The 11,669-nt window shown below is 44.6% G+C and overlaps 3 protein-coding genes across 15 annotated transcripts; 1 reads left to right on the forward strand and 2 right to left on the reverse strand.

Annotated features, from left to right (window-relative positions):
- The first annotated feature begins 572 nt into the window (after positions 1-572).
- Positions 573-2,953, forward strand: LOC136199299 (uncharacterized). 2 transcript variants are annotated; one of them, XR_010673011.1, is made up of 8 exons: positions 573-1,290; positions 1,347-1,664; positions 1,712-1,807; positions 1,858-1,920; positions 1,977-2,038; positions 2,090-2,332; positions 2,392-2,532; positions 2,595-2,953. XR_010673011.1 is itself a non-coding variant. In XM_065989476.1 (6 exons), exons 1-5 carry the CDS (start codon positions 623-625, stop codon positions 2,035-2,037), a joined length of 1,206 nt encoding a protein of 401 aa, XP_065845548.1. In that variant the 5' UTR covers positions 573-622; the 3' UTR covers position 2,038; positions 2,090-2,357. The 2 variants fall into 2 exon arrangements, 1 of the variants encoding a protein (XP_065845548.1); XM_065989476.1 differs by lacking the exons at positions 2,392-2,532; positions 2,595-2,953 and having other exon boundaries at positions 2,090-2,357.
- On the reverse strand, positions 2,055-10,613 carry LOC136199301 (uncharacterized). Of its 12 annotated transcripts, none has more exons than XR_010673023.1 (20): positions 10,331-10,613; positions 10,001-10,255; positions 9,867-9,936; positions 9,302-9,805; positions 8,704-9,246; positions 8,448-8,571; positions 8,344-8,390; positions 7,193-7,407; positions 6,910-7,022; positions 6,773-6,841; positions 6,593-6,719; positions 6,313-6,492; positions 6,029-6,256; positions 5,702-5,978; positions 5,604-5,645; positions 5,497-5,553; positions 4,445-5,437; positions 4,108-4,379; positions 2,834-4,046; positions 2,055-2,780 (listed from the first exon to the last, which is right to left on the reverse strand). XR_010673023.1 is itself a non-coding variant. In XM_065989482.1 (17 exons), the coding sequence occupies exons 10-14, from the start codon at positions 5,777-5,779 to the stop codon at positions 5,207-5,209; spliced, it is 357 nt and encodes a 118-aa protein (XP_065845554.1). In that variant the 5' UTR covers positions 5,780-5,813; positions 5,868-5,978; positions 6,029-6,256; positions 6,313-6,492; positions 6,593-6,719; positions 6,773-6,841; positions 6,910-7,407; positions 8,344-8,390; positions 8,448-8,571; positions 8,704-8,831; the 3' UTR covers positions 2,055-2,780; positions 2,834-4,046; positions 4,108-4,379; positions 4,445-5,206. The 12 variants fall into 12 exon arrangements, 3 of the variants coding, with proteins under 3 accessions (XP_065845554.1, XP_065845552.1, XP_065845551.1); XR_010673022.1 differs by having other exon boundaries at positions 6,910-7,031; XR_010673019.1 differs by having other exon boundaries at positions 4,445-4,538; positions 4,585-5,437; positions 6,910-7,407.
- A 272-nt stretch (positions 10,614-10,885) lies between these two features.
- LOC136199241 (aklanonic acid methyltransferase DauC-like) lies at positions 10,886-11,668 on the reverse strand. Its single transcript, XM_065989414.1, has one exon. The coding sequence runs from the start codon at positions 11,666-11,668 to the stop codon at positions 10,886-10,888; it is 783 nt and encodes a 260-aa protein (XP_065845486.1).
- Between the last annotated feature and the right edge of the window lies 1 nt (position 11,669).

Genomic DNA, 11,669 nt, shown 5'->3' on the forward strand with positions numbered 1-11,669 from the left:
TCGACGCGCTGGCGAATGCTCACCTGTATGTCAGTCATTTTGACGTACGTAAACCTCGGTTAGACGACCATCAGCGCCGTCTAATCTCGTCCAGACTTCCACTGAGTCCACATCAAACTTTTAGCGCACGTTATTCTGGAATGACTCAATCGTGCAGTCAATCGTTATAAAAAAAATATTACAAACTGAACGCCCATCATAGCGCCCAAATTTTGGGAGGGCACGTGCCCTTCCTATTATAGAGAGACATAGGGTCTATCGACGTTCCGACGTGATTCGTAAGTTTAGAGTCGCACGCCATAATACCTCGAGGGAAGAAGCCTTTTAATTAAATAATGTCAGCGCCAATTCCCGGAAAGCTTTCCACGAAGCGCGTGCTATAGTCTTGAATCCACATTCCCACCGAGAAAGACTAATAAGTGATTGACTATATGCTTCTCAGTAGTAATTCAAGAATAAAAGGTCGTTGAATTCAACGTCACTTTGTAGGCCTCTCCGACAAAGGAAATGAATGCATGCTTTACTCGACGAGCCAACGCCCAATTCAGGCACAATGATCGCCAGCTCCAAAGCTCTTGCTTGCGTTTTGTGTGTCGCCGGCCTCTTGTTTGGTTGTACGTCTATGGTAGAAGGAAATCCCACGTGCGACATCACAGTCAACTTGACAGCTTGCACTAACGCCGGATTACGTCAATCGAGTTTCCCCAACGACTTCGGTCACCGCAGCGCTGCGGACGCGGAATCGGCGTTCACGACTGCTTTCGGCTTTAGCGACCTCGACGACTCCTGTTCGCCGGATGTCGCTCTGTTCGCCTGTTTACTTTACTTCCCCGAGTGTCGCGTCAACAACGCTATTGGAGATAACATCGTGCGACGCCCTTGTCGAGATTTCTGCGAGCGGATGCAGGTCGATTGTGCCGACATTTCCGCTCTTCGGAACGTCTCTTGCGACTCCTTTTCTTTTTGGAATCCAGCAAGTCCGACGGCGTGCTACGATCCTTTTCACCTGATCGTCATTAATGAAATCGATGTGGAAACGAATCAAGACAATGCACTTCAATTTGTCGAGTTGTGGGACTACGGTATGGGAGATACACCACTGGATAACTTTGTTTTTATTGGCAGCGGAACTGGCTCGGCAGCTGATCTTACTTTGCCTATGGCTGGATTAACAAGTTCGAATGGCTATTTTGTCCTTGGCAAAGAAGGCTTAGCCAATGCAGATGCAAACATTTTTAAATTGTTCGGTGGTACAAGGGCTATTGCAATATATAGAGACTTCTTCTCGAAGTATGAACTTGCGCAATATATGCAAATTTATAAGATGTGATAACTTTAGTTTTTAGTTTCTCCCCAGATTTCTCGTTGACATCAAAAAATGTCGTGGATGCAGTCGTCTATCACACTGAACAAGGAATTACAAGTTCTTTACTTATTGATGTTTATTATGCAGGCCAGGAATCGTTGTTCGACACAGTGGATCGTGGCTCAATTAGTCGGTGCATCAGCTTTCTACCACTCACCTCTTCTGCCTATTTGTTTGTCAATGCGACGCCTGGAGATTTGAATGACTGCGCCCAGAAGCACCTTCAAACTAACATTACAACAAAAGAAATCAATATCGATCGTTGCTGCGCCAATACATCTATCTTTTGTGCCTTCAAGTGAGCGACACTTTCATTTCTTCAATTATGCTACAGTCGTCTTATAGTATCAAGGGAAATCGTAGCACCAATGATGGTTACTGTCAAAATCGTAATTTATGGAAAAGTCGAAATTCTCCGATCTATCTTGCTTCAATCAGCCTGTACAAATTTTTAAATCTGTCTAATACACATTCAGGTTTTTCTTGTATAGAAGCAGTGCTGTGTGCACCAAAAGTTCCGAAGCATTGGCAACTATACAGCCGTTGGTCGAACAGTAAGATTTATATATAATACCGTCTAGAGAAACGTGCCCTTATCTAAACCAATCAGAAATATTCTGGTGGAAAGCTGCCCTATCGACTGCATAGAAAGAGAGAGTATATCACGCTAATGTAAAAAGTTAAAATATTTGCATTATTTGACAAAGCAATGTTGTAATTTAGTTTGAACAACGACGACGGAATTCTGTACAGTTCTGTAGAACGAATCAGTGCGGAAAAGGCACCAAAGCGCAATATCAACTTTTGTTAGCTATCATAACGCGTTCATAAATCTTTCTAATAGCTGCAGCATGTCGTCGGAAGAGTGCGAAATTTTCTTCGCAAGCAGTTTAATAAATAACTCGACGTCAGACGTGGACGTTAGTGCAAACTGCGATGGCCAGAACGGCATTGGCGTTACTGTCGGTGAGTTTCACATCAATACCTCATATACCAGGATACATTCGTCGTTCTAACTGCTGAAGGATATCACTGTCTCGAAACAAACGAGCTTCCTTGCCTAACCTGGAAATTTGTAGCACGTCCATCTTCGATTGCAACTGTTGAAATTCTCTGTCCACGAACATCGATTTGTCCGGGTAATAGCGCAGGCAACACCGCCACTCGTAAACATTTCATACAAAAAAAATGTTGCTTGCAAATATTCGCATCTATTTCTCATTTGTAGTTGATGCTCCAAACGACTCGGATGAATACACCTTCAGCGTTCGGCGGTTGCCTGAAGGCTCTGTCTTTACTCTTGGAGACGAGTTCAAAGTGGAACTCTTTTACAACAACGATTTAAAGGTCACGCTCAATGTTCCTGTGGTGAAGGCAAACGCGGTCGTTTACCAGGCTTTTACTGTCGTTCCGACTAAAGGAATATATGAAGTGCTGAATGAGTTTGACTAGGTCCGGGTAACTTACCGTGCCTTCTTATGTTGCCGCGTTGATTTGTTTGTCGTATGTCTTTTGCCTTTTTTGAACGTTACGTGCTAGTGGGAAAGATTTATCTAAGTGTCAATCTCTACCAAATCAAGCTAGAGGCGCAACAAAGTCGTGCAATGTGAAACGTGCTAAAAGCCTTAATTAAACGTTTTTATAGTGGGGAAGAACGCCGTTTCTAGTAGCCAATAACCGAGGAACTCAAAAATAATGACTTTTCTAACTGAGAAAGGATGCAATATTTATGCAAGAGACGTAGTGAGATACTGCTTGGCTGCATATAAATTTGCTCTACTTTTGATTTATATAGAACCAAAGAGCAGCCATTGAAATGGCTGACGCTCAAAGTCGCCGTACATCGAAGGCGAAACTCTTAAAAGTTTTCCGCGAAAAAGAGGAGAGTGTGCAGGATATTTTGGCCTTGTTTAATTAAAACAATGCTTCTCTATGTTGTTTCTACAAGTTAAAAGCATTGAACGCTGACGCTACGTTCACCAGCGTTGTCATTGTCGTTGTGAATCAAGTTTTGGATGAGGGGGTAAGGCAAAAGGAATACAGGCTTTTTTGAAACCTATTCTAGGGTGAAAAGAGGATTTTGCAAAAATGTCCCTCCTTCTTTTAAAGTCAGTGCTATCTTCCTTAAAGAAAACCCGTAACAGTTTTTTGGCAAGAAGCATTTCATGTGACTAGACTTGAGGAAACGAAACCGCTTTTTTTCTGCAAGAGGAGTGTAGACGTGCCGGAACTGTTTTGTAACTACCGCTAATAACGAGAAAGTTAGCTTGGTTATATTTTGCCCGCGATTAGGTATGAAAATGGCTGATAGCAATCGACAGCGTCATTGCCCACGGAAATTCGTACATTTTTCGGCCCCCTCGCTCAGTATCCCGAAACCCTAATTAATTAAAGGAGCGATCTTCGATAACAGGCTTTCTTCGGATAGAGGGCAAATCTGTATACGGACAGGGAGGTGAAAGCTTCATTCGGCATTCGGTGTCGGTGAATGAATTTTTAGGGCTTCTCCAACTTAACTTTCACACTTTTCGCTTGGTTTTGCGCAGGACTGACCTAGGATAATTTCCTTGTGGCTCTCTTAGCAAAGAAAATCTTCACTTTGTCGTAATCGATCTCCGGTTTCACTTTCGATTTGAGTGCTTCGTCACTGCTACTAGCACGGGCACAAGAAGAAGACGCTCTAGAAACACAATAAGACAATAAAATTAACAAATTAATGATTATTGATGACGTGCGTTTACTTTCTCTTCTGCTCTTTCCTCTGAATCTTCACCTTAGACAAGCAAAGTTGCTTCCTAGCAAACCATTGGCTTTCTTCCCTTCTACCCGCCGCACTCATTCGATTGACGTTCTAGTCCCTCACGAACATGAGTTGAATGATAGCTCCATACAGGACAGCTAGAGACACATAGGAGAAATTCTTCATTTCTTTTAGTTCGATGTTGTTTAGGAACGTGCACGACTGAACGTTCACTGTAGATGTCACCGCTGTCACCGTATCAACGCTATGTTCCTATAAAAAAGAATTAAAAAAATGTGAAATCAAGTGTAGTCTCTAGCTTCGCGCTCTCAACTTACACTAAGCTCGTATAGCATTTTACTGCACTACAATACCCCCGAGACAGAGCTACTCGCCGCTAAGTCGATGGTGCCGGTCGCGCGAGCGTCGTCGCTGAAGAAATAGCGAAGCGTTTGGCGAACTTCGTCTTTCACTAAACTTTCGGGCTTGAATGCATCCTCTGAGGCGGGTGAAAAGCGATCGAAAAGCCGGTGAACTCGACTTCTTTCTCATTTTCAGAATTTATCCGGGATGTTAAAAGCTCAACAGTTCGCGTCCGAATCCGCTCCCATCGCGGCAATCGTCGGTGTTCTCGGCGATCCAATGCTTTCTTACACGGTTTCTCTCGCCGTTTGAACAGCCAAAAGGGGTGTAAACCCTTCGCGAAGGAGCAAATGACGCTGGTTTCTTCCTGCCCTCCCGGATATCCATTGTAACGTTTCCCCGCCCAAAGTCGATAAGCGTTCCATGACAGCCTAAAACTTTTACTCACTGCTTTGACGACGAAGAACTTCACGAGCTCTGTGCATGCCGCTGATCGAAGAGTATGCATGCAGGTAGACCTGAAGTGATCGAGCCAGCTAGAAAATATTTGATTTTTCCATAGGGCGAACGTTCATATTGCGGCATCAGCAACTCCATATATGATTTTGAACTGCAAGACATGTATGTTATAGGACTGAAAGGCCCAGTCATAGAGACCGATTCCAACAGATAAATGTCGAACTGACTAGCGGAGAACGGAGAAACAGTTGGAGTCGTTACACACATGATGTATCTTTTCAGACAGGCAAATACCTAAATACCAACGTATAAATTACATGGGTAGGAACGAGCTACTCCTTCTACGTCATTGTTGCAATGCCTGATCGATTAAGCCAAGTGTATAGAGGCAGCGACTTGTCGAGCGTCTTAGTCCAACTCTCAGAAGTACCGTTGTAGAACTCCCAAGCCGATTCGTTATTAATTTGAACCGGATCGGGTATGCCTCGGGCTAAGTAAACTTGATCGCCCTAAACATAGGTTAGATGAGAAAACTAAAGAAGCGTTATAGATTCATTGTAGGTAGAACCTGCATCCACGACTCGTGAGCAGACGAAAGATTAGCACCGTGGCCAATCACGTACACCTAATGTCAGCATAACATTTATGGGAGCTTATTTTGAGATGTAAGACTACCTTTTGATCCGGTGAATATTCCATGTTTTTGCCAAAATCAACCTTGAAAAATACCATGTTTTAACCCACAGCCACAATAGAGGACCGTAGCAACTGACCACGTGTACTGAACCCATTTTGACTTTTGTATTGTTCTTGCTCGACTGATGAAATAAGTTGTCCGTAGCGTTGCTCATATTCACACTCGGTTCGTACCACTGCGGCGGTTTGCTGGGACTTACAATAGACAAATAACGAAAGACCAAAAACGGGCCTTCATCACACTTATAATTTTAGAACTTGGGTCGAGAAATTATTAAATGTAAACGAGTTCACCATCCATCTCCACAATACGGAGGTGGATCTGGAGGAATGTGAGCATTGTCGACCGCATACCTAAAATCTTAGATAAAATATCTACGTATTGTAGTTGTCGAAAGTCTTACGTTTCATAATACCAGTAACCGTTGTAAACCAAATTAGCAGAAGGGTACAGATATCCAATAATTAGACGTTAGCACCGGTAAGGGAGCATTGCCTGCCTTCGTAAGGACTCGAAAAGCTTTTATAGGTACCAACGTTTGTTATCGTCAAATTGAGAGGATCGTCTCCAACAGCGACAGCAAAACCGGTGGTGTTACTGGGATGTCCTCCGCCGAGCCCTTTTACTGAGCCTTTAGTGCATATACGAAGTTGTCAAAAGGTTATACGCTTTGCAACTTAACGTTACCGTCTGTCCACATTAAATATAAATTGTTGTCGCTACTCCACGACGGATACCACGTGTCCGCGTGACGATATATGCCTGCTCTATAGCTCATCTGAATGCCCTGGAGTAGGGTGGATTGTTTGAATGGACAGTCGGCCGGAGGCGTGTTGGCCCATTCGTGCCACAAAACTGGGGCATAGCCTACATGTATAATAGATAAGTCACTTCAATCGTACTGTAAACAATTTTGTTCGTTATGTGTAGCAGAGTTTCAAAACTAATTTAGTAAATTTGCCTCTACCTTCGATTCCTTGCAATACATATCTGGACATAAGGGCACTGTTTTCATCAGCTTTACATCCAGTTAGAAACAGGTCAGATCTTTCTTTGTTCCAGTAGAGCTTTAGAGGCCTTCTGTCACGACGAACCTGCATGAAGATAAAGTTAATAGTCATTGAGAAATAACACTTAGATTAGGTACCATTAGGATAGATGTACCCTTCAATTCCAACTAATTGGTAGTTCCTGCTTTTCACGTATGCAATGCCCTCTGAAAAAACAATATACTAAAGTGTTTTCAAACGCAGATAAGAGAGATATTGTGATTGTCAGCTGCACCTGGACTTGCGTCATTGGCAGTATCGTTATAATGAGAGTTGAAGTATTTGTACAAGGGAATGGCCCCGTCGACGAGAGAAGAATAGGAGACAAAATGTAGACAACAAAACAACCTGTTATATCTTGCAGAAAATCAGACGTACACTACGGGAGAAGGGAGAAGGAAGGATGTTCTCTAAAGGAGTCTAAGGCTAGAACTCTTTCTAGAGCTAACTTCTGAATTTTTAATGGATGACTCTATGTAAGTTAGGTCGAAAAGGAAATAATCGTATTTGTTTCTTGCCTGAGTGCAGTTTCGAATAAGCTTTTAGTCCGATGTGACCGAATTCAGATTTTTTTCTGTCGCATAGACGACGGCATCCTCTCTTGCACTGCTGTAGTAAAGAAACAGCGGTGCATCTGGGCTTGCAGAGAAGCCTGAAAGGAAGGCGAGCCAAAGAGAAATCCAACGTCTACCCATCCGAATGACGTCACGTGCGAATAATCTGCATCTAATACCTAGAATGACGTAAACATGTTCGAAGTCAACTGTTTCTAGAATGCAAGTCACAGATCATCGATACCCTGACATAATGCGGCATATATACAGGGTTCTGCCCACAAAGGTCGACATGGGCCGGCCCTGACCCATACTCGCCTTTCGCCCACCCATGCTACAGTAAAAAATTGTGTATACAGTGCCGCGTTCATTCAATAAAGGATTAACGAGGACAAGCAAAATTAATATCTCATTAAGGAAAAAAAACGTTCGAACGTTCAAACCCGTTTGAACGCGTTTGAACGTTCGAACTCGTTTGGACGTTTGAACGTCCGAACGCTCGAATATTCAACCCATACTAGTAAAAAGTTTAGTATACAGTGCCGCGTTCATTGAGTAAAGGATTAAGGTTAGAGACAAGCATAGAGTCATAATCGCATAAAGAACCTAGGTAACCACGCTCACAAAAAATGTTTCTTTATGTTTTTGCTCCCAGACCTAGTCTGGGGGCCAAACCTCTTCGCTCGGGGAGGAAGAGGGTCTGGTCACAGCGCACACTCAGTCTGTACCGCCGCACTGTACAGTGCCTCCCAATCAGCGCGCTTGTATTCATTGAGTTAGTCTATAATAAATTACCGATCAGACGCACGCTACTGGAGACCGAGTCAATTGAGCGAGCAGCAAGATCCGCTGCTGCTGAAATGGGGTTCCCATTGCTCCGCGGGGAACAGCTAAACACCATTGTGTCACTGGCTTTAAATCAGGACGTCTTTGTTTGTCTTTGTCTGATCGGTAATTTAATATAGACTAACTCAATGAATTCAAGCGCGCTGATTGGGCCGCACTGTACAATGCGGCGGTACAGACTGAGTGTGCGCAGGTGACCAGACCCTCTTCCTCCCCGAGCGAAGAGGTCTGGCCCCCAGACTATCCCAGGCCCCCCGGCCTTCACATACAGAAAAAGTCCTTGGCAGAACCCTGTATATATCCAGAGCAGCGTAGCCTACAGACTTCAATCAGTGTTGGGTCAATCCAAAAGTAACTTAAGATTTATATGTACCTGCATGTGTTTTATTTGACAATGATGACGACGCCTCGTAGGGAGCCCCAAAGTCTTAGACTAAAACGCGACGTTGGCCTTTTGAGACACGACCAACAGTTGCGGCCCAAGCTGTCTGGGTGACCTACCGAATAAAAAACTAAATAGACTGCATGACTTCAGCATCCTAAACGCAAGCTCTGAACCTTATTGGAGCTTCTAAAGTACTTTACGGCAATAACAAGACACCGTTGCATAGTTCTTCGTGCTTCCAAACCTTTGTGATTGTCGCGCGAGTCTCGTCTTCAAAGAAATGTCGCCGCAACTGGCGTTCTTGAGATTTCGTCAAACGCTTCTCGACTAGAAGTCAAGATCGGCTTCTGTATGATGGTGCAACAGCAATCGAAAGCCAGAGGCGGAACCAGTGGGTGGGCCCAGGTGGGCCAGGCCCACCCAAAAATTTTTCAAAGTATAAATGGAAATTAAAGTTATTCACCTGATTTAACCTGAATAGCAATTTCTGCTATTATATCGTCTAAGTTAAAGTTTGCAGCTCTAACCAATATCAGCACAGCATGCAAATACTTCTTTGTACTGATACATTTGAGCAATATAAATTTTTACTAACCACGCCCACATGCCTAAAGCGGCTGGGGGCCAAACCCCCAGACCCCCTGTGCCCACCCTAAAAAAATTGTCTGGTTACGCCACTGTCGAAAACCCCATCAGTTTGACTATTTCCTCAATGTACTGATTTTATCCGGGATAATACCAGCCTCTCTTATCTCGTCCGAATGGGGAGGGACGTCCACTAATTAATCTAATTTGAACGAGATGCACTTAAAGGAGAAAGGATTTCCGATTCACGCACATACCGTAGGAAAATGAGCGCAAAACCTGTTGTTCACATCAGCCGCTACTACGTTGCAAGAAGCTGGACACCAAAAGATCGGGAGTCTCTCATCGAAATGATAACTAATATCCTCGCCTCTGAGGGAGAACAATTCCAGCCAGATGACGGCGACCAAGACGCTTTGAGAGTTGAGGAATACTACTGGGGCAAGGGTGACTTGTTTGTCATCGAAGATGTCGCCACGCGAGAGATGGTTGGATGTGTGGGATACTACAATTCGACAGCTCAAAGAGGCCAACCGTGCGCTGACGTTAGAAAAGTGTATCTGAAGCCAGAAGCGAGAGGAAAAGGCATCGCCCAATCTATGCTCACTATGGTTGAAGAAGAAATTCGACGTAGCGGTGTGAAGAAGGTTTTCCTAGAAACGTCTACTAGGCTCGACAAAGCATGTCGCTTGTACAAAAGAGCCGGGTACACAGACGCTTGTGGCGACGGCGCTATGTTTGACAGTCGTGCCGACAAACTTCTGACAAAGAGTCTCGATTGAAGAGACCCTACAATTAAGTTGCATGAAGTAACTTTCGTACCCTTTGTGTTTGCTCTAGATGCATGATTAGACGCCGAGGCAACCCTGCTGAAGCTGATGTACCTAAAGACCTGATAAGCGCTCTAAGAAAACGCGGGCTTCGCCCTATATCCAATTAACCCCTTCTTTATTTACCTTGGAGAGCCAGATCACGTAGGGGGATCCCCATCAACATGACCTTGCCGATCGAGCCTTCTCCTTCACTTGACCGCATAAACGACGACGGCGTTGAAGCGATCAGATAGAAATCTCCTCTAGTATCCGTGCTGTAACGGAGCCGAGAATGCATCAACGATATACGGGACACTTGCCGTTCACTCAAGGGAGTGAATAATGTCAGTCTGTAAGCCGCCGGCCGGCATTTTGACCGCGATCGTGCTGTCTCAGTGCCTGGAAAACAAACCGTCTTCAGGTGAGTTATGGCCTTCTCTGACGAGAGGAAAGAGTTGTGCACAACTTCGTCACCTGTTGGAATGCAGCTCGTTTTGAAGCCGTGACTCGCCCAAATCCGCAACAGTGGTTTTATTTGCTTTCTGCCATCATTGTCTTACCTGTACATCTATTGTCCTTCTTTCTCGACTCAGAACCGAGCGTCAGCTGGGACTTGGAATCACTCTCTATAATTAGCTCTGCAATCTGCATGTCAGCTGCTGTTTTTCTACCGAGATCAGTGTCCATGAGGACTTTGTTCACTACTCATAGATTTAGGAAAGATCTTCGGAAGAGCCAATCTAGGCCAAGTCTCCTCCATCTCATGCAGTTGAAAAGTGGGAGGAGCAAAACCTAGGGTAATCGGATTAGTAGATTCATCATTCATTTTACGCAGCGTCAGCTGGCCCAATGGCAGCGTCAGCTGGCACAATGCAGCGTCAGCTGGCACAATGACGGTTGAGCGAAGCCGTCTGGTATGAACTAGCCCAAGACCATGGCGCATATATCCGGCGTCATCTTGAATGTTATTTAGGCGATGAGAGGGTTTCTTTTTGATCAGACAGATACCCTAACACAAACTATCGTTCTCTAACTCGGTTTCTTAGCCACAACGTCCAGAAGAGAAGCGTAGACAGGAATCGGTTCGTCTCTTTTCAATTTGTATTTGTTCAGCAGTTTCTCCGGTGTTCTACGAGCGGCGCTGAAGTAGCCCGCAGTCGTCGCTTCCCACCAATCGAGTAATGTCCTTTCGTCCGGGAAGACGACACAGTTATCCTCTTTCGAGCTGTATACGATTTCGAAGCCGGCGTCTCTGAAAAGCGATTCCCAGTAGGAAAGCGGAGACAAACTCCATCCCGTAGCAGCTATAAACGATTCGTAGGAATTTTCATATTGATTTGCAGAGATCTCTCGTAAGATGCCTTTGTGATCGTCCCCCGTCGTGAAGCCGACACGTCCACCTGGTCTCAGCAAATCAAAGAATTTTCCAACGTACTCTTCGTGGTTGTCGCGAGGTATCCAGTGTATCACTTGGTTTGAGGTGATAACATCGTAAAGTGCAAACGGTTTCGCTTCGTCTATTGAACCGTGAAGTATTTTTATATTCTCGTAGCTTTGGAGTCGGCTTTGGGCGATTTTGATTCGCTCTAAGTCGGGGTCCACTCCTACGAGGAAACCTTTTGGCCCGATTTTTTCTGCTAAATGGAGCGTTAGGTTCCCTGTTCCGCAGCCAAAATCGAGAACGCGATCGCCACTTCGAGGCTGCAGAATGCGATCGAGGAATTTCTGGCCTTCAGATAGTTGAGCATGCTTCGAAAGCTTGCTGTAGGTTGAAGCGTGCACTCCAGTTTCGTTTGTCTCGGCTAGTGCCATT

Source organism: Oscarella lobularis, chromosome 20 (assembly GCF_947507565.1).
Source record: "Oscarella lobularis chromosome 20, ooOscLobu1.1, whole genome shotgun sequence".
In the NCBI taxonomy this organism is placed as follows: Eukaryota; Metazoa; Porifera; class Homoscleromorpha; order Homosclerophorida; family Oscarellidae; genus Oscarella; species Oscarella lobularis.

Bases quoted from the DNA above. Each gene is read 5' to 3' on its own strand.
- LOC136199241 (XM_065989414.1), bottom strand. From the start codon at position 11,668: ATGGCACTAGCCGAGACAAACGAAACTGGAGTGCACGCTTCAACCTAC.
- LOC136199301 (XM_065989482.1), bottom strand. From the start codon at position 5,779: ATGAGCAACGCTACGGACAACTTATTTCATCAGTCGAGCAAGAACAAT. The intron at 5,646-5,701 runs GTCAGTTGCTAC...GTATTTTTCAAG, and splicing joins AAATGGGTTCAGTACACGTG to GTTGATTTTGGCAAAAACAT. The intron at 5,554-5,603 runs GTAGTCTTACAT...TGCTGACATTAG, and splicing joins AATATTCACCGGATCAAAAG to GTGTACGTGATTGGCCACGG.
- LOC136199299 (XM_065989476.1), top strand. From the start codon at position 623: ATGGTAGAAGGAAATCCCACGTGCGACATCACAGTCAACTTGACAGCT. The intron at 1,665-1,711 runs GTGAGCGACACT...GTCGTCTTATAG, and splicing joins TCTATCTTTTGTGCCTTCAA to TATCAAGGGAAATCGTAGCA. The intron at 1,808-1,857 runs GTACAAATTTTT...TTTCTTGTATAG, and splicing joins TATCTTGCTTCAATCAGCCT to AAGCAGTGCTGTGTGCACCA.